Source organism: Chaetodon trifascialis, chromosome 14 (genome assembly GCF_039877785.1).
Source record: "Chaetodon trifascialis isolate fChaTrf1 chromosome 14, fChaTrf1.hap1, whole genome shotgun sequence".
NCBI lineage: Eukaryota > Metazoa > Chordata > Actinopteri > Chaetodontiformes > Chaetodontidae > Chaetodon > Chaetodon trifascialis.
In genome coordinates, this window is record NC_092069.1 from 21,055,172 (window position 1) to 21,074,889 (window position 19,718).

General features: G+C 42.7%; 2 protein-coding genes across 2 annotated transcripts; both read left to right on the plus strand.

Moving 5' to 3' along the window:
- Positions 1 to 908: 908 nt before the first annotated feature.
- afg1la (AFG1 like ATPase a) lies at positions 909 to 7,363 on the plus strand. Its single transcript, XM_070979122.1, has 13 exons — positions 909 to 1,045; positions 1,426 to 1,631; positions 1,733 to 1,784; positions 1,891 to 1,992; positions 3,245 to 3,375; positions 3,520 to 3,619; positions 4,005 to 4,063; positions 4,144 to 4,226; positions 4,328 to 4,398; positions 4,507 to 4,607; positions 5,360 to 5,500; positions 5,603 to 5,713; positions 6,752 to 7,363. Exons 1-13 carry the CDS (start codon positions 919 to 921, stop codon positions 6,887 to 6,889), a joined length of 1,422 nt encoding a protein of 473 aa, XP_070835223.1. The 5' UTR covers positions 909 to 918; the 3' UTR covers positions 6,890 to 7,363.
- A 1,909-nt stretch (positions 7,364 to 9,272) lies between these two features.
- Positions 9,273 to 19,434, plus strand: foxo3a (forkhead box O3A). The gene is made up of 2 exons (XM_070979533.1): positions 9,273 to 10,627; positions 16,107 to 19,434. Exons 1-2 carry the CDS (start codon positions 10,076 to 10,078, stop codon positions 17,418 to 17,420), a joined length of 1,866 nt encoding a protein of 621 aa, XP_070835634.1. The 5' UTR covers positions 9,273 to 10,075; the 3' UTR covers positions 17,421 to 19,434.
- Positions 19,435 to 19,718: the final 284 nt, after the last annotated feature.

Sequence of the window (19,718 nt, forward strand, 5' to 3'; positions counted from 1 at the left end):
TTAATCAGTATTCATTAGTCACAGCCCTAAATAACAATAATAACCATAGCAATGTTTTCTCACGTGTTCATGAATAATTGTCCTGTATATCCGATGTGTCTTCATTAATGTGTTGATGTAACTGGTTTGTTTTCATCACTGGCTTTTTAATGCGATTTTTCATATTCTTGTGTTGGTGAGTGGGAAGGCTCAGCAGTGGTTTTCTCCCAAAGTAACCACTCTATGTTCATAGTGGTGTTTGCATTTAGGGATTTCATAACAGTTGGATCTAAATTCAGCCTAAATTAACAGCATGGGGCATTCATTTTCCTCTCGATGCATTTGTGGTCACAGTCATAAATCTATATTATGTCAAATCAGGTGCCGTGTGTGTATTGTGCAATTTTAGACAGCAGCTATTTTTTTCATCACAAACTATCAGATTTTTTTTGTGAATAGTTTAGTATAAAGAAATAGTAAAAAAAAAAATCTGTCAGTTTGCAAACATAGAAAAACAAATAAAGCAGCAAAATTTATTCATTTGTGTGTGTGTGTGTGTGTGTGTGTGTGTGTGTGTGTGTGTGTGTGTGTGTGTGTGTGTGTGTGTGTGTGTGTTTATATATAGATCTTTGTGTTTAACTTTTCATCTAAATGCCTTTTATGTCCTTTGTGAAGCACATTGCTGTGTTGTCCACAATATTGCTTTGTTTTTTGCTTTTTTCTTGCAACCCATTTTTATCGCCGAGCGGCTTATTATAATATTGCCATAATATTGTTTATGTGTGATTTCATATTAATCCTTATTATCAGAAATGTTCCGAGAAAACTCAGGATCGTGAACTGTATGAAACTTCGCCCCCTGCTGGCTGACAGCAGGACGCGCTTCTGTGCGTTTTTGTGTTTGCTAATAAAGTTACGTTGACGAGATTTGAAACCAAGATGGCGGTGTGCATACCGCTGTCTTTAAAAATGTCACCCTCAGCTTCGCTGGGCTTGAGGTTTCTTTTAACAGAGCAGTACTCTTCCAGAAAGCTGCTAAAGTCTTTGACAGAGCTCTGCAGACGAGGTGAGACGAGTTTTTGGTGAGTCGTGTCGATGGAGAAAGTGTTAAAAGCGTTTGTCGGGTGGTGTAACGATAATTTCTACTGAAAGCTGACCTAGCCGAACGTTACTTTGAATTAACCGTTTTGGTTACAGTTTAGAGTCTCTTAAAGTTAAACTGGTATTACCATAACTATCTAAAGTCCTGTGCAAACTTACCGTGTTGTTTTGCCTGGTTGGGTCCTGCTCGGTCAGCTGTCAGACGAGCTGCCGCTTGCTAACCTTTGGTCACAGCAGCAACATTATCGGACCTTTCCGCGTCTGTAAACTCCTAATTGTGAGGGTCTGAAATGTACACAAAAGAGCTGACGTGCCGTCACCATCTGTGTTGTTATCATTTTAAAGGGTACTCCGTGAAAGCCCAGCAGGCGGTGGAGGAGAGCGGTGTCAGCGCCGGTGGGTTCACCGGTCCTCTGGATCACTACAGCGGGCTGATCAGAGAGGGGACGCTGCGGGAGGATGAGCACCAGAAAGCGGTGCTGCAGAAGCTGGACAAGCTCCACAAGACAGTCAGAGGATACAGCAACACACCGACGTCCATCTTCTCCAAGGTAGAGAGAAACTCATGATTATTGAAGTTTCCATTCTTAGTCTATAACGCTGTGGACATTTGTTTACTTTGGGACCTTTTTTCTGCCTGTTTGTCTTTTAGTTTTTCACAAAACCAAAGCCTCCAAAAGGGTATTACATCTACGGTGATGTTGGTAAGAGAGACGAGTCACACAGTTAAAAACACAAGTTTAATTTTCTCTGGCATTTTATGTTTTACATTATTTTTTCCCTGAACTCATCTGCTCTTTACTGTTTCAGGCACAGGAAAAACGATGGTGATGGACATGTTTTATTCATATGTTGAGACTGAAAAGAAAAAGCGGGTCCATTTCCACGGCTTTATGCTGGACGTGCATAAAAGTGAGTTAACTTCATGTTTGCACTGAGGATGCAGGGTGTCAGAGATCTGAAGCTCCAGAGGGGGTTACTAATGTTCATCTTGGACTGTACTTGCTCCTAACAGCCACTAGGGGGCAGACAGCTTTGAGTCACAGATGACTGCGTGAGTGAACAAATTCAACATGATGGATGATGGATGAGCTGTGCTGCATCTGAAAAGTGGAAGTTGTGCTTCCAGCTGCAAAGGTTATTCACTGCAGTGGGAAGGAAAACAACCAGACTCACCCCCCAACTTAAGGAGGAAATGTGATTTAAGAAAAAAAACACACACACACACACACACACACACACACACACACACACACACACACACACACACACACACACACACACACACACACACACACCAGGCAATCATTTTTCTCCACGTTGTCAGTGAACCAGAGCTAAAAATATTTCATATGATGAAATTTAGACTGTTTATGTTTGAGACAGAATTGCTGCGACCAAAGGGCGACACTGTCTTAGCCTTCGTGTGTTCATTCATTCATTCATTCATTCATTCATTCATTCATTCATCATTAACAGAGAAATCATGAAATCAGTGGTTACAGACAACCCACAGAATCAGCAGCTCTGTGCAGCCTTGTTAATACTTAGGTGTCAGCAGCCCATCAGCGTTAGATGTACCTCACATATACGGTAATGACCCTGATTCCAGAAAAAAGTTGTGACTGTATAAAACGTGAATTAAAGTCGTCATACTCTCCTGTCCACTCTCAGTTTTCTAAACGTGTCTCAGTCGGGGCGAAATTTGTTGCATTGCTTTTTCTTGCACTGTAATGCTTTCATTTACTGGTGTGGTGTGAAACCAACGCTTCACAATACGCTACATTCAAAGTCTGTAGAAGAACGCAGCGCTGCGGTTTTTGGACTGAACTTATACTTCCTGTTTTCAGTCACCACATGCAGGTTTTGTTACATTTAAAGGCCTGCTTACACATTGTGTTATATATGCATGCTGCTGACAAAGCACTTAAAATGTGTCCAGTAAACCTCCAGTCTTTCATTGCCACGTCTCGATTGTTATTCTTCTATAAATTTAAATATAATTATACATTGAAAATCAGAAATATGTAGCGAATGGCTCTCAGCAGTTCCACCCCAAACTTAAAAGTTATAGCTCAGCGGTTTCTACCACTCGCGTGTTTTCATTCATTCGTTCTTATCCAGCAGAGCCAAGACTGATTTCTGCTCTGTTTCTGGTCTGTAGGGATCCATCGGCTGAAACAGAGTATGCCGAAGAGGAAAGCAGGGAAAATGGCCAAGTCCTATGACCCCATTGCTCCGGTTGCTGAGGAGATCAGTGAGGAGGCTTGTCTCCTGTGCTTTGACGAGTTTCAGGTAATCTCTCAATGCTTCTGCTTACCTCAGTAACTGAGGAGTCTGACAGTATATGTATATACGTTTTCGTGTGTATCATGTAACCTGAGCACTGTTGCTCTTATGCTTTATTTGAAGCTGATTTATTTGTAACACTTATTTCAGGTCACTGACATCGCCGACGCCATGATCCTCAAGCAGCTCTTTGAGAACCTCTTTCAGAACGGAGTTGTTGTTGTGGCCACTTCTAATCGTCCCCCTGAAGGTAAGTTACAAATCCTGTAACATATCCTGAATATGTTTGGGTCTGACTGTTCTCACTGCTTGGCTTTGCCATAACTGAGCTCATCGTTGTGTCTTTGATTTACATCCTTTGGGACTTTACCAATTAAGATTTGAGAGTTTTTCTGTGGTACCTCAGACTGAGTTACTGTGCTTCCAGATTTTCCTTTTGCTGTCCTCATGGATGGATGTCAACACAATGTTGTTTGGGTTCAGTTAATCCTTCAAGATGTAAAATCCAACATAAACAGTGTGTCTCCATTAAGTGTCAAGAACAATCATTTGACAGCATTACAAAATTTGGGAAATGTGACTTAAAAGCATAAATAATGAAAAATGTAAAAACAAAAGCCTCTCCTTTCCCTCAGACTTGTATAAAAACGGACTGCAGAGAGTCAACTTTGTGCCTTTTATTGCTGTGTTGCAGGTAAGAAAGGAGACAGCACAGTGAAATGTCTTCTTTTGCTTTTAAATCTCCTTTTTGTTAATCGCTCGTCTCTCATGCAGAAATATTGCCAAACTCTTCGCCTAGATTCTGGGATCGATTACCGCAAAAGGAACAGACCATCTGCCGGAAAACTCTACTTCCTGTAAGGAACATGTCCAAGTAAAACAGTCTTGGCAAGCCAGATTTTGATCTGCTGTTTGCATGTTTTGTGTTTTCAATGTTTCCCTGTTGCATTCGCTGCAGCTCCAGCGAGCCGGACGCAGAGGCGACGCTGGACAAGATGTTTGATGAGCTGGCTTTTAAGCAAAATGACAGTAAGTGGGCTTTGAAACAACGTTTGATGATATGTACTGAGGTTCAGTCTGCATTATGCAATCATTTGGTTTGAGGTGGCGTTCTTACCAAGCTGTCTTTCTCCACAGTAACGCGACCAAGAGTTCTGAATGTTCACAACAGGAAAGTCCACCTGAGCAAAGCGTGTGGGACCATTGCAGACTGTACGTTTGAGGAGCTGTGTGACAGAGTAAGCCTCTCAGACCCGTCTATGACTAATTCTTAATTTTTTGTCGCCTCTTGTAAATTTGCTAAATGGAAAGCTTTAATGAATTTCTTTCTTCCCCTTAAAGATACTGTGTCAGCTCGTCCCAGCGTGTCACAGTACGGCCGTGTAGGCTCCTCTGTGGCGAGATAAACTATGTGTTATTAACAGCAGAGCAGCTGCACGGATGAGTGAAATGTTATTTCTTTCTGTCTCTCATCCATTTTCCACCTGTATCACATCATTTTCATGCTGCTCTGCTGGATAACACATCTTTTGGTCCTTTCACTGAATAGCTGTATAATCAGTAATTAGAGGTGTGCCTCTTTCAGCCTCATCTGCTCGCTCTCTAAGACTGAAAAACAAATATCTGTATCCATGTTATCTTGTGTACAGATGTCATCACATTGTATGGATTGAGTTTACACCAACCCAAGAGCTTAACACGATGCGAGTCAGATGTGATCTGATCCGTCAGACCACGACACATTCACACATTGCATTCACATGTTTTTTTCTTCCTTATCCAGATTAACGTGTCTGGATGCAGCATGCATTTTAATACAGGTGTAAACTGGGTTTTTCTGTACACTCTGCTAACTGAACACAGTTCACTCTTGTTTTTATTTACATTTCACACAGCGTCCTGGGGTTGTGCAGCATCTTAGACCGGTGTAGTGTGCTTTGAGGCTTGATAAATAAAAGCCACATATTGTGTTTGGGTGTAAATGTTTCAGCCTTTAGGAGCCAGCGACTACCTGGAGATGTCCAGGCTGTTTGACACCATCTTCATTCGACACATTCCTCTGCTGACGCTGAACAAGAAAACTCAAGCCAGGCGGCTCATAACGCTCGTGGATGCCCTCTACGACCACAAGGTGCACTGCTGTTAGCTGCATGCGCACGTGAGCGACACTAAAACTCCAAACTTCAGCTTTTTCTTTGGGCGCTTTGTAATTTTTTGGTTAATCTCGTCGCAGGTGCGGGTGGTGATTCTTGCAGATCATCCGCTGGAGGACACTTTCGTACATGATGGTGATCACAGTCACGACGAGAGCCACATTCTGATGGATGATCTAGGGCTGAAAAGGGTAAGAGCTGCGACTCTGTTTTCACAGCTAAACCAGTTTTTCATGTTGGGTGTGTCCTTTCAGCAGTAAAATGTAGATAATTAGGCTGAGAATGGGGGTTAAAGCGAAAAGCATGTCAGTCCACTTTGTCGTATGCACTGAAAACCCTTCATAACCAGAACTTCAGTTTGTTATTCAGCATTAATTACTTTTAAAAGACTATAAATCAGCTGCTTCTGTGTTCAGACTGGATAAACAATTGTGGCATCTGTGGGTTGAATTGTTTTATTTATTAAAGTGAGTGCCTCAGTCTCTCAATATCAAGAGATTTTGGGACATAACTCGCACAAAGCCTCATTTTCTCAACACAAGCCCTCCAGTTCCTTTATTCTGATTCGTTTCTTTGTTTTTTAGAAGCAAATTATGAATATTGAGAAACTGCGGTGTTGAAATCGTCTCACCCGAAGCAAATTTATTTCCTGTTTTCAAATTAAAAAAAACAGCTTTCAAGGTTGAGGTCACACACCTGTAAAGTCCTGTAATGTAACCGAAACACTGATACAAGTTTCTCAACTTTACTTTTGTTTCTAACTGTTAAAAATACAATTAAAGTGAAATGTTGAGACACTCTTCAAGACACGTGAACATGAGCTGCAACAGTCCACCCAGCGACTTTTGTCTACCTCATTTCCTGTTGTAGTTCTTTCTGGTTGAAGGCAAAAAAATGCCAAAAACATTATTTAAAAGAAGTGTAGTTTCTTCAGCCTCCAAATATTAGAAATTGACTAAATGTCAGAAAAAAACCATGAAGATATAACCATTTAAAATGAAAGCCTGAGAGCAATATGAGAAGCTGTGTGTAAACATGAAGATGAAGGGTTTAAGATATGAAGATTTAAGATGCTCTGAGCTGTCCTCGTGCACACTGAAGATTTAAGAACGTAAAGCTAAAGATTGGTGTAATGACTCCTGTAAAGCCATTCGACTGATGCGCGTTGACTTAGCGTCCTGGGTGAAGAACAGTTAAACACACGGGGAGTGTGTTTTGTGGTTTAACAGGACGAAGCCAGCAGTCTGTCCATCTTCAGCGGAGAAGAGGAAAGATTCGCCTTCCAGAGGACCGTGTCTCGCCTCACGGAGATGCAGACAGAGGAATACTGGCTCGAAGGAGACAGAAGTGCAAAGTCGCAGGTGTAATATTTGGACAGCGTTACACAACCAACATACTCCATAAACTCCTCTCTCCTAAACACAGGCCAGACTGAACACTACTCCCACTCCTCTCATCCAGCACAAACCCGACGCGGCGGCTCAACTGTATGTGTGCAAGTGTTGTACAGAGAATATTTATTGAACTAATCTTAAGGCCTTTCATGATTTTATTGTGACATTGCACTTTACAGATCCCTTTTAAGATACATTTTAGGGTGTCATGTTGCTTTTAACTCACAATCATATCGTGGTCCAACTGTATTTACTTTCATGAATCTGTGGGAAAGAGCTGGACGACTTTCAGAGACGGATTCCCAGCGGACTTTTGTGACGATTTGAGGGACATTTTAATCTCCTTTGACCTACATAATGTTTATGAAAATACAATGCATCTCAACGGGTTGTATGTGATTCTGATGCAAGCTTAAATACAGTGGGAGCAGATCGGCTCTGGGATTTAAAGCTGTGTGTTTGCTTCTGATGATTTACGCGGTTGGTGCTCGTGGAATGTTTCACACGTGCACTGATAAATTACAGCGTTCATCAGTATTTGCATATAACGGATAAAAAGAAAATCAAGCATGTTTCACAGCAAGTGTAAGCAGAGTAAGCAGTGCCCTGAGTAATATGTAAACAAATAACGGTTCAGAAGTTGGCTTCACTTTTTACCTTCTTACATTAATTTTTTCTTTATCCAAACACTTAGTAAGACACACCGCCCTGCAAAAAGAAAGCTGCGTGGGCAGTGAAAGCGAGAAAAAACCTCAAAGTTTACCTCCTGCATGAACAAAAAGTGTTACTGATGCACAAAGACAGTTGGTGGCATTTTATGTAGTGGAATTTGTGGTTATTTTTTGCACAAACTAAATCGTGTTTACCTTTTTAAAGCAGTTTTATACTGAAGGATATAAGTGCATTCAACAGTAAATTACAATAAAGCCACAAATTTGCCTTAAAGGGTTTTAAAAAGCCTCCAGCAGTCTGTCTCCTCTGACCCTCAGATATAGATATTAATAAGGATATTTTCTCTAATACTGACAGATACATCACAATATAGAAATTATGAGTACAATTATAGAAATACATTTTGTTTCACTGTAACACATCACATGAAACTTCATGCCACAATGACTCATCATCTTCCTTACGTTTCATTTCAATCACAATTTACAGAAAATGATCAGTGCAACCGTATGTTTGTCAGCCGGCCCTGTTCACCTTTTCTTTAATGAATTTTGATATCAGTAATGCTTTAACGTTGACATAAGTGAGTGTAAAAAGTGTTTTATTCTCCTTTCTTTTGCAGCAGAGCCTTTAGTTTTTAGTCGCTCTGTCAGTTTGCTTTAAAACTCTTTTCCCGCATCAGAAAATCTTTGAAAAAGCTTCTTGGTTTGTGCATCCTGTTGCTGTGTTGTAAACAGTGTCGTCGCCGTGACTTTACAAACGCTGAAGTCAAATACAAACCCCCAGAGGTGCCACTCCACCTCCACAAGTATTTGACGAGACACCAGACAAAAAGAATGAAATGTTTTTTTAAATGTCATTTTATTTGTTTTATTTGTGTTTTCAGTCAGTTTTATTTTTCTAAATGCTGGTTTTTACCACACTGACACTTTATACTTCTGGGCTGACTAATACTGAACGTATTATTTTTAATTTACCTCTAGATTTTTGACAAAAAGGTGAAATTTAAAGATCAGATCAAAACCCACCATATGTTTCATGTGTAACTGCAGAATGACTTCAGCTCACTGAAAGACAAAACTGATGCCATCTCAGTGGCAGCGACAGTCCTGTTTGGTTGCAGGTAAGAAAATGAAATTAAAAATAATCTGCAGGCAGCAATTGTCATTTTATGACAAACCTATTGATATTTTTTATATTTAAAAAGCTGCAGTACTAAATTTCTTGTTTGATTTTTGCATCCAGGGCTTTTTTTTGTGGGAATTTGGGAAACCTGCTTGCAGTATATGTTCCACTATTTTATGAAGCAACACAAGGGGGCATTTTAAAGGATTCAGTAATTATCCAGCATAATTATATTAGATAAATTTGACAGACAATTTAATTTAGCAATTAACATTCAAAATAAAAAGTAAATACTCTCAATATTTCTCAAATCTTGGTTATGGTTGCAGCTTTGATCTTGCAACAACAGACTTTAATGTTGCACAAATGAAGAGAAAAAGCAGGTAAGTGCTGCTGAAGTGCAGCAGCAGTGTGGAGCTTCACATGCTGTTCTTGAAATCCTGTGGTCATATAAAAGGTGCACACAGTGATGTCACTGGCCTGCGGACATTTCCATACTGTCGCTTTAATTTCAGCGCAGTCCAGGGGGCAGGATCGTGCGTTTTTTTTGCCTTCACTTGGACTCGGAGCGTTTGCGCCACCCCAGCAGCAGCAGCAGCAGCAGACTGAATGAGGAGTGTTTGCAGGCTGCCCGCCACACGGAGGACACCGTGCTGGCCTGTTCAAGCTGCCAGAGATGTGCAGCCAGAATGCATCATTATTTTTTTTAGATCTTGAGAGGGCGGATTTGAGCCTCGCCACATTTCTCCACTAGCCCCTTAAAAAAAAAAAAAAAAAAAAAAAAAGCTGCAGGGCCTTGAGAAAGCAATCTCCGCCTTGATGGTATCTGGACAGCAGCGCACTGCTCAGGCGACTGGCAGCTCTCTGCACGGATGATAAAGAACTTGGGAGAAGGAAATGGTCAAGATGGCAGCTGTGTACGGAGTGATAAAGCTGATGTGGTGGCATAAGGTGTAGTCATTTTCTGTTTCTGTGGCATGCACGTCGCAGGATCGCGGTGCAGGACGCGGACGCTTGTGAAGGAACGCCGTTTGGATTCCGCTAAGACTCGCCGCTGAGTCTCCCTATCTTCAGCTCCACATTTCGCCGAAATTGCAATGCATGTTGGCCAGGGTGTGGGCTGTGCACGAGAAAAGGCAATGTTTTGTTAATGCTGGGCAGCCCCATCAGCTCTGTGCTGCGGATAGACGCCGTGCAGGAGGACAGATAGACGGACACGTGCTGGGACTCGGCTGCAGGCTGGACATTTGCATATCGTGCATAGTAAATAAACTGCCTCTGAAGCCTGCACACAACATTGATGGAATGCGACCTGAGTGATTTTATAACCCTTTGTGCAACGACCGAGATATTGCGATTAACATGGCTGAGGCGCCGCGCAACGGCAACGAGCCTCCCTTAAACGTTGAGATAGATCCGGATTTCGAGCCCCAAAAGCGGCCACGCTCCTGCACTTGGCCCCTTCCCCGTCCGGAGTCTGGTGCGGGCAAGCCCGGGACAAATGACACTGACGTAATCCCCGAAGAGGAGGATGATGAAGGCGGCAGCACGGGGAGCGGCGATGCTCAGAAAGCCAGCAGCGGCGTTCTTAAACCAGGGGAGCCGAGCAGCAGCTCCATCTCCCAGCCTGTGGAGGTCCAGCGCGGCCCCCGCAAGGAGGAGGCCGCCGACGGCTCGCCTTCCTCCGCGCAGACCCCCGCCGCGGCTCTGGGCGGCTCTGCCTCCCAACAGCTGAGGAAGTCCTCCGCCCGCAGGAACGCCTGGGGCAACTACTCCTATGCAGACCTCATTACCCAAGCCATCGAGAGCTCCCCCGAGAAAAGGCTGACCTTGTCCCAAATCTATGACTGGATGGTGAGGTCTGTGCCATACTTCAAGGACAAAGGCGACAGCAATAGCTCTGCTGGCTGGAAGGTGAGCGGTGACATGCTGGTGCTGTCATCATAACAAAGACCATCCTGTGGTCATGCAAAGGCACACAGCATTGTGCATGTAGAGATAGAGGAGGGGGGTGCAGCCACCATATAAAGGATGAGTGCAGGTTATATTTTTAGCTTTGTTATAAGGAATATTTGGGTGTCAGATAATCAGGGGTTTAGGATTGTGTGGCTGCCTGCAAGCACATGGTGTTAAATGACACATGAGAAGTTGTTGTCAAGATGAAAGGGTACAGTTGTAACAGTGTGTGCATCAAATTACACACACCATTAGCTCTGCACCTAAAAAAAACAATCACACTAATGAAGTAAAAACACAGTGGTGGGTGTGAAAGTCGAGAGTCTGAACAGGCGATGCAAAGTTAATTTCACTTTCAAGACCAACTGCTCACACTGCAGCAGAGGGGCTTCTTACAAGCTTGAGCAGGGCCCTGCCTCTGTTTGATTTTAAGGATTAGTTCGGCCTGGAAAACCAATTCATCTGTCATGGAATCAAGTCTGATGAAAGCTTTGAGCTTTGCAGGATTTAGATGGTGGTGGTGGTGGTGGTTGTGGGGGGGGGGGGGGGGGGGGTAGAAAAACTCTGGAAATAGGTTTGTAATCCTGCACAACTGTGGATATGGGATGCAGGCTGATTCCAGGGAGATTCTTCATGAAGAAATTACAGTAACAGCCAAAACATTGTGCTTTAAACCTCATCCCGGTGATGTGGCATGTTGATGGGACTCAGAGTAAAAACATGAGCAGTGTGTTGAGAAACAAACGGATGCTAATAACCTTTTAATCTGCACAGAATCAGCTGGTTAGTTAATACTTCAGATTAGTGACGGTCGAGTTTTCATTCATGTTCGCAGGCTGGTTTTCCACCAGATGCATTCTGCAGACAGACACAGGCGTGCAGAGGAAAGGGTTAATGTGAGGGTTTCAGAAATGCTGACATCAGCATTTCCTCGGAGATGCTTTGTAGCTGTGTGACATTCAGCAATCATCTTAAGGTCCGCACGAGGGACTGTGGGCGAAAATGTCCTCAGCACGTCCAGCGTGGGACTCAGAGGTTGTAATGCGGACCTGTCACACTTCTCAGTGCCATCAGCCAGAAAACACCACATTCAATGGCAAACATTGTGTGTAGCCCTGTTCAAATTTCCTCCCTGTTGTGAATCCAAACAAAATATCCAGCTCCTGTACAGATGACCAGGCAGCGGCTCGACCCCGCTGTGTGCCACGCTGTCTTTTCATGTGGCCCGGGCACAAGAATCAATCAGCTGACTATAAATTATGTAGGTCAATGTGTAGCAGTGTGAGAGAAGCTCAGTGTTTCTCTTTGGATCTGGCTCTGGCTAAACTGGCATTGCTCCAGTCCCCGCTCAGAACGAGGCTTTGCTCAAAGGGTGCTGCAGCGCTGCTATGACTGCGTGGGGGAGGGGCAGGCAGCAGTTGCTCTTTGTGATTTATCTTTTAAACGCTGTGTGGCTCTACTGTATCTACCTGTGCAGCGTTCTGGAGATTTAACACGTCTGCGAAGCTTTAAAGATACAATAACGTCCACGAAATCTGCCTTTTAAGATGCAGGCCTGTTGGTTTCTGCTGCTACATGTCACACAGATGTGTTTTAGGCATTCAATGCAGATTATTGTTCATTAAATACCACAGCAAACCTTAGCTAGCTGTGTACTGGAGGTAGACACAATAAATAATAAACAGCTGTGCAAGAAATAACTGCCTTTATGTTGCTCATAACATAAAATCAAAGAGGAGCCTTTGAATTCTTTGGACATTTTTCAGGTGGTACGTCGTGTATTGTACTGTGTTGTACTGTATTGCAAAGTGTGACTGCTGTTTCGCCCAGCTGCTGTAATACAATACAGTCCAACACACAAGCTCCACAATTTACGGCTTCATAAATGACCAGAGAGCTGAATCAAAACCTTTCTGACAGGCTAGGTTTGTTTATTTACTGCAGGACTGTTGTGTTGGATTTCATTAGACTAAACAGAGCAGGTCCGCTCCCTGTAGTCTGGGATGATTAATATGCTGCAATGCTTTGCTAATGTTTTAGTTTTTAAAGATAAAGTCTGGATATGTAAGCATTTACTGACTATTGCCCTTCAGACTCGGTGTTTTTAGCTATCATGCATGGCGGTTCTTGAGAAAAACATACTTTAAGATGTTAAGATACTCTTTCATTTCATATTGATAAGTTAGAACTTGTCACTACTCGCATCCTGATGAAAATGGGGATGCATTGATCAGTATTGAAGTCAGAAACAATCAAATTTAGCCTTTTCACAAGTGTGGGCAGAGAAAAAAATGAATGAAGTCAAAAGTCCCACTGTGTTTTATTAACATCTGCACTGCTCTCTTCATCTTCTTGGCTCTCTTCATCAACAATCTCAGATTTATGTACTCTTAATTATCAACCCAACCTTCTGGTCGTAAAGCCAGCCAATGGAAATGGACGCATTCCAGCTGATGAGGTAATGTGGGGGGGTTTGGTTAAAGCCACCTTGAAGCAAGATGAGTCAAAGGTCAGGTTAAAGGTTAAGACTTACGATATCCTCTTTTTCTTATTGCCAACAAATCCCATGAAAAGACCAAAACCAACAATGAATCAGTCTTACTAACAAGTATTGCCTGTGTGGCCAAAGCCTGATATCTTATTCCTCTGTGCCATAGAGCTCCATTGTTATCCAAAAGCTGTTAAAAACACACTGAGTCACACTGCTGCACTGGGTGACATGTTCGTTAAGGAGCACACAGGCCCTGTAGTTTATTTTGAGGTATTCCCAAATACATATTATTATGTTTTAAAATGGCAGACAGATGTGTTGGTGGGACATGAGGAAATAAATATTGTAATTTAAAACAAATACACCACCTAACCTTGGATTAAGATAAGAAAAGTGGGTAAACTGTGAATGTCCGAAAGCTAAGCTGGTCAATGTCAAGTAATGGTGCACTCATAAAAAGGTGAGTTAGCCGTATGTGTATTTGAAATGTGCAGCTGAATCCTGTCCGATCAGCAAGCTAACGTTAGGTGGACGGGCTGCCAGAGTTAGCTAACCCTGACTAGCAGTTTAACTCTGCATTTTGGTGACAGCACAATCCTACTTTTAGCTAATTTACAGTTTAGTCAGTGGGCTGACCTGTTTAATATGAAGCTACCACTAGCTACTTGTTAGCTTAGCCCAGCTACCACAAAAACTTGAAACGGGGAAGCAACTAGTCTGGCTCTTTCTACAACTTATGTGTTACGTAGTAAACAGTACCTATTAAATAAACAAGATACAACATTAATTAGTGTGTTTTAGAGATGCTGATGAGCAGATTTTGTTATCTTTGGATATAGTCAGGCTAGCTGTTTCTAGTTCTTGTGCTAGCTAGGCTAAGCTAACCGTCTGCTAGTCTTAGCTTCATGTTTACTGCACTGACAGTGGTATCAATTTTGAAGTATTTCTTTTAATATTTAGTACACATTTTTTAAAATTTATGCCTTCACTATGAACTGGTAGATTTGGGGACAGAGTGCCACAATGTGTGGAAGCTGGACAGTATTGAGAGATGGACGTGTGTTGTTGGTTTTCATTTTTCAAGAAACACACCAGCCTTATTCTTTAAGTCAGTACTTAAACCTCATGAGCAGATCACTGCTTAATTCTGAATGATTAGCAAAAGCCACCAGCCATTCCAGCTAAAGTACGCTGGGTGGAAATAAGAAAGAAAAGAGGTACTTGAAGTTTTATATTTGGGAGCCACATGTGCTTTGTGATGAAAGTGTGCACACGTTTGTGATCTCTCAGTCATCACTAAGCTGGAGAGCAACTTCCTTCACAGCTGCCTTTATATGATCCATATTGCAAAGGCCACGGCCAGCTCGTGTTTGTATGTGTGGAGCTTGTTTAGTGTTTGATTAGTTTAATCTTCTGAGAGATGGATTTAAATAGGACCTTGGTTTACTCAACTTAATTCAAGCTTAAGAGAATTATGCTGGACCCTCTCCCAGTGTAGTTGGCCTTTGGGCTGCAGAGATCACTGCAGAGTTTTGTCCTGCTGTTACTGCAGAGTGACTTCGTGTGGGCAGGTCGCGCTGGCTCCAGCTGTTTAATTTTGTACATGGTCGGGAACATCTCCAGGGAAATCCTGCAGACCTTTCCGGGCAGCCAGAAATAGGTCACAGTGTGAGGTGCAAAGAATAAGTGTCTCTTTGAGGATACTGCAGCGTTATTCACAGTATTTGGTTATAATAGTTTGTTTTGTCAGAAGCCTTGAATTTTCTGTTGTTAGGGCATTACAGCATTGGATGTTATCTCTTAAAAGTCTTCATTTTCTCTCTCTAGTGCAGTGGTTATGAACCTTTTTGGCTTGTCTCCATAAAATAAAGTAGTTTTCCAGAAAATATCTAGTATTTCAAGAGAAAAAGCAAAAGTTTGAGAAAATTATGATGAAAAATATGTTTGATTTCTTGTGTCAGAAATAACAGGCGACCCCAATAATGCTGCTGCAGTGGAACGAGGTGGTCAAAATGTACTTCTCATCATATCTGATAGGAATCTACATAGACCTACCAGATGACTTATTTCACACAAGAATAATCAGAGAAATTATTGTAATTCAATGCTTTGAAGGATCATTCTGGTTTACTGCACCTTGGGTTTCCTTTTGGTGGTTTTCTTCATCCTTTTATCTTAATGATAATATCATACTCACCAAGTTCTTTGTTGAATTCTGAGAACTTGGCCACCACAAGGTCCGTTGAGTAGCTCCTCTGGAGCTTTCAAACGTTACCACACAATCCTCCTCAACAGATGCTCACTTGTCATGGAATTTCAAAATGGTAATGTGAACATCTGGAGTGCCGTGACAGCTGGCCAAACTCCAGCTGCTGAGGAAGATTAGGTGGTTCGATGTAAAGCGCCAGCACAGATACTAAATGGAACCTTATGGTTAGAAACTGTTTGTTTCCAAGGTCAAGAAATGAACTTTCAGTCTCAATTGACCAAATCGTCTGTTGTAGACATCATCACAGTTTACAGAGCAACTTTCTGGTTTAACCTCGATCAACTGTACTTGCCCTGGCTGTGCATAGATACATTTTTCCTGTTCAACGAGGGTTAATTACCAACATTTCGAATACACTTGCTCTCTGTTTTACCTCAAAGTAAAATGGTTGACATAATTTGTTGAACGGTTGGCTTGTTTACAAACCTCTGATCGCAAATGATCAGATTTTGCAAATCTACAAAATTAGACCAAAGTTAAACAGGAATGATCCTTTTTATCTGTCTTTTCTAAGAATATATGAATTTTCATATTTTCTAAAGTGCTTTTGAAGTTAATCTTTCACAAGTGCATTTTAATTGTAGTGTATCAGAATCAGCCTTTTTGGACAAGTGTGTTTAGGCACTACCTCACGCGTTAAACATGGATTCCATTGTTTTCATTTGTTTTTATTGCAGAATTCCATCCGACACAATCTGTCCCTGCATAGTCGTTTTGTCAAAGTCCAGAATGAAGGAACAGGGAAAAGCTCCTGGTGGATGGTCAACCCAGAAGGTGGGAAAGGCGGCAAAGCTCCCCGAAGGCGGGCTGTATCGATGGATAACAGCAAGTACATCAAAGGAGCCCGAGGACGTGCCACCAAGAAGAAAGCCTCGCTGCAGGCAGCTCAAGATGGCAGCTCAGAGAGCTCCTCCAGCCTCTCCAAATGGACAGGAAGTCCCACTTCCCGCAGCAGTGACGAGTTGGACGCCTGGACAGACTTCCGTTCCCGGACCAATTCTAACGCCAGCACACTCAGCGGTCGTCTGTCCCCGATCCTGGCCAACCTGGAGCTGGATGAGGTGCCTGATGACGACTCGCCCCTCTCCCCGATGCTGTACTCCAGCCCCAGCAGCATGTCCCCGTCCACGGGGCCCACAGGGCTTTCTGACCTGGCAGGTACCATGAACCTCAACGACGGGCTTTCTGACAACCTGATGGATGACCTTTTAGACAATATCAGCCTGACAGCATCCCAGCAGCCTCCTCCTGGAGAGGAAGACAACGGAGCTAACGGTCAGGGGACATCAGTGTTTACCTTCAGCTGCTCAGGAAGCAGTCTGGGTAGCCCCTCTGGCAGCTATGGGCCTAACCCTCTTTTTAGCCCTCCGTCCATCACAAGCCTGCGGCAGTCGCCCATGCAGACCATCCAGGAGAACAAGCAGACCACCTTCTCCTGCATCTCACACTTCAGCGACCACCAGACCCTGCAGGATCTGCTCAGCCTGGACTCCCACAGCCACAGCAACGTCATGCTCACCCAGTCTGACCCGCTGATGTCGCAGGCCAGCACCGCCATCGCCCTGCAGAACTCCCGCCGGAACGCCATGCTGCTCCGCAAAGACCACATGTTGGTGAACCCCACCAGCGCAGGTCAGGCCCAAAGCTCTTCAGTGCCTGGTTGGCAAGCTGGCTTGTCAACCTCTGACAACGATGCCGGCCACAACGACGCCAAGCAGCCGCACCTGAAGTCTCCCAGCAAGAACGCCTCTATGCAGCTCGGCTCTGGTTTGCCCGGCCAGGACCGCTTTCCCGCAGATCTGGACCTCGATGTGTTCAACGGCAGTCTCGAGTGTGACATGGACTCCATCATACGCAATGAACTGATGGACGCAGATTGCCTGGACCTCAGCTTCGACTCTCGCCTCACCTCCGCCCAGAACAGCAACAGGAATTCAGGAAGCTTCTCCAGCTCGAAACAGACCTCCTCTCACAGCTGGGTCCCAAGCTGAGAAGCTCTGCCAGAGCTCAGCATGACTTAAAAAAAAACAAGAAACAAATAAGAAGGAGTGGGGAAAATGTAAATTGGGGTCTTTGTCCTGCATTGTGCAACTAGAGGGAAGGGAGTATGTAAAAGTGTATTCATGTAGTATTTTTTTCCATTATTTTAAATGTGAGGCATTACGTTTGGTACTGTATTCTAAGTGTCTGAGGCACACAATGGTGTCTTCACAGAGGAGAAAAAAAAACATCTTTAAAAAGATCAATGCCTGGGCGGTGTGAACAACAGTATTGACTGGAATGGAAGTACAGGACATTTTGTTAAAACTATACGAAAAGCATCAACTCGTGTTAGTCTCAGGGAATCACTCATACACTATCACAAAGTGATACATGAAGATGAATTCTGTTTTCACCCCGCTTTCTCTCCTCTTACACACCCTTTCATACCTAAACCAACATTTTTGCCAAACCAGCTGTCAGCGCGTGGTGAGTGACAGCCTGTTTACAGAAAAAAGCTGCAGAGAATGTTACATTATTACGTTCCAGTGGAGGATACTTGACAAGCTTTTTTTTTATTTTTAGACTTCTTTTGAGAGACGTAGCCTAAATGGACTAAAAGATTTAAAAACAAGTGTTAACGAAAAGCTTTTCTTTCTTCTCTTCCCCCATTGATGCACAGATTCACGCACCAAATATCGATCTGTAGAGGTTAATATGTTATCAAGATGTGAACTGATCTACATTGTGTGGTTTTTGTATGTAATGTTTTATTTTTATTTGGCGAATTTTACCCTGTGATTTTAGTGACATTACTGTGAATTCTGTTCCTTCTGAAGAGGTGCATTACCGAAGTCTTGATAATATGATGTTTCTGCTGCAGATCCCTTCAGACCCCCCCTCCCCTCCTTCTCCTCCTCCTCCTCTTCCTCTTCCTCTTCCTCTTCTCCCACTTACTGCAATATTGGAAATACTGCTCAGTATACAGAGTTTAGGACAGAATTAAGGACTGTGTTTAGCGAGCAACATGATTTAGCTCAAGTTAACACATTTACATTAGCAGACACTTAGAACTATTTGGATTACAATAACCACAGCACTCAACTACAATATTTTGGTGTTTGTTCATTTGAAGGAGTTCTTGGTGCTATAAATAAGGAGATAGCAGGGAGTGGCTGCAGATGGAGCAGCATTAGTAGCCTCCCCTTTGTTATCAGCACTATAGCAGGTGCTGGGCAAAATAGTGTTTCCAACCCTGTGACAGGAGATCATGTAGTATCTTAGAGCCATTTTTTGCCATTTGAGAAGGAAACGACCACAGTATTTTAAATATTGCCAAAATATTTCTGCATTTAAATAAGTGGAAATAAGAGAATATACAGTGTATAAATATTAGGAACCAGTGCTTTAAGGGCAACAAAAAATGACATCAGCACAGTTTTTGTAGGAACACCAGGATGAACTTTTATTTTTTTGTTTGCATTTTTATCAGCTGGAAACTCAGTTTTCAATGAATTTGTCCTCTTGTTAAATAGAAATTTTATTTATTTTCTTTTCCACATGTACATATGTTATGCTTTTCCATATGGCGCATGGTAGAGCTGTGTAAGAGCACTTTTGTTTTAATGGTCTGTTGAACATTTTGACCATCTCACTAGGGTATCGATCAGGGCCGAGAGCAAACAGCAAATGGTGCCTGAAATCGCGTCCTCCATTCGAGTTATTGAGGTTGAATTTAACTGACATTAATTGAATCCCCCATTCTGCACTACTGTGCTTCCAAATATCACTGTTGAAGCTCCAGGAGGATTATTTAATCTTTAAAACACAAGAACACTTGAAGCTTAATTTTTCTTTCTACATTAATTTTGAGTAACACTCACTGCCAATATTCAAACGCCATTTCTTCCTATTGCTCCTACAAAAAACGAGAGACATCAAGTTGACATTGCCAGTTGTAATTCCACTTCCTATCTTGGTTGTGTCAAAGATGGTGCATGTAAATAAAGCTTAAAGAACCACTGAAAACTTGGATCTTTTTTGATATTCCTTTCTTTTTTATTTCAGTCTCTAGAAGAATTGCACAGCTGCAGATTTGACTCTGCAGTCACCAGCGAGGTGAATTCCTATTGGATAATCACTTCATTAGCTAAGAGCCAATCACACACTGTATCCAAGAGGAATGGACCCACTGAGGTAAAGTTAGGTTTTTGAGTGCTGAGGCATGTGCTGCTCAACGGCCGGTGTACTGTGCATTAAGTCATACATACACACACTGTACTGTATATTAGACATTACAGTTGAAGTAT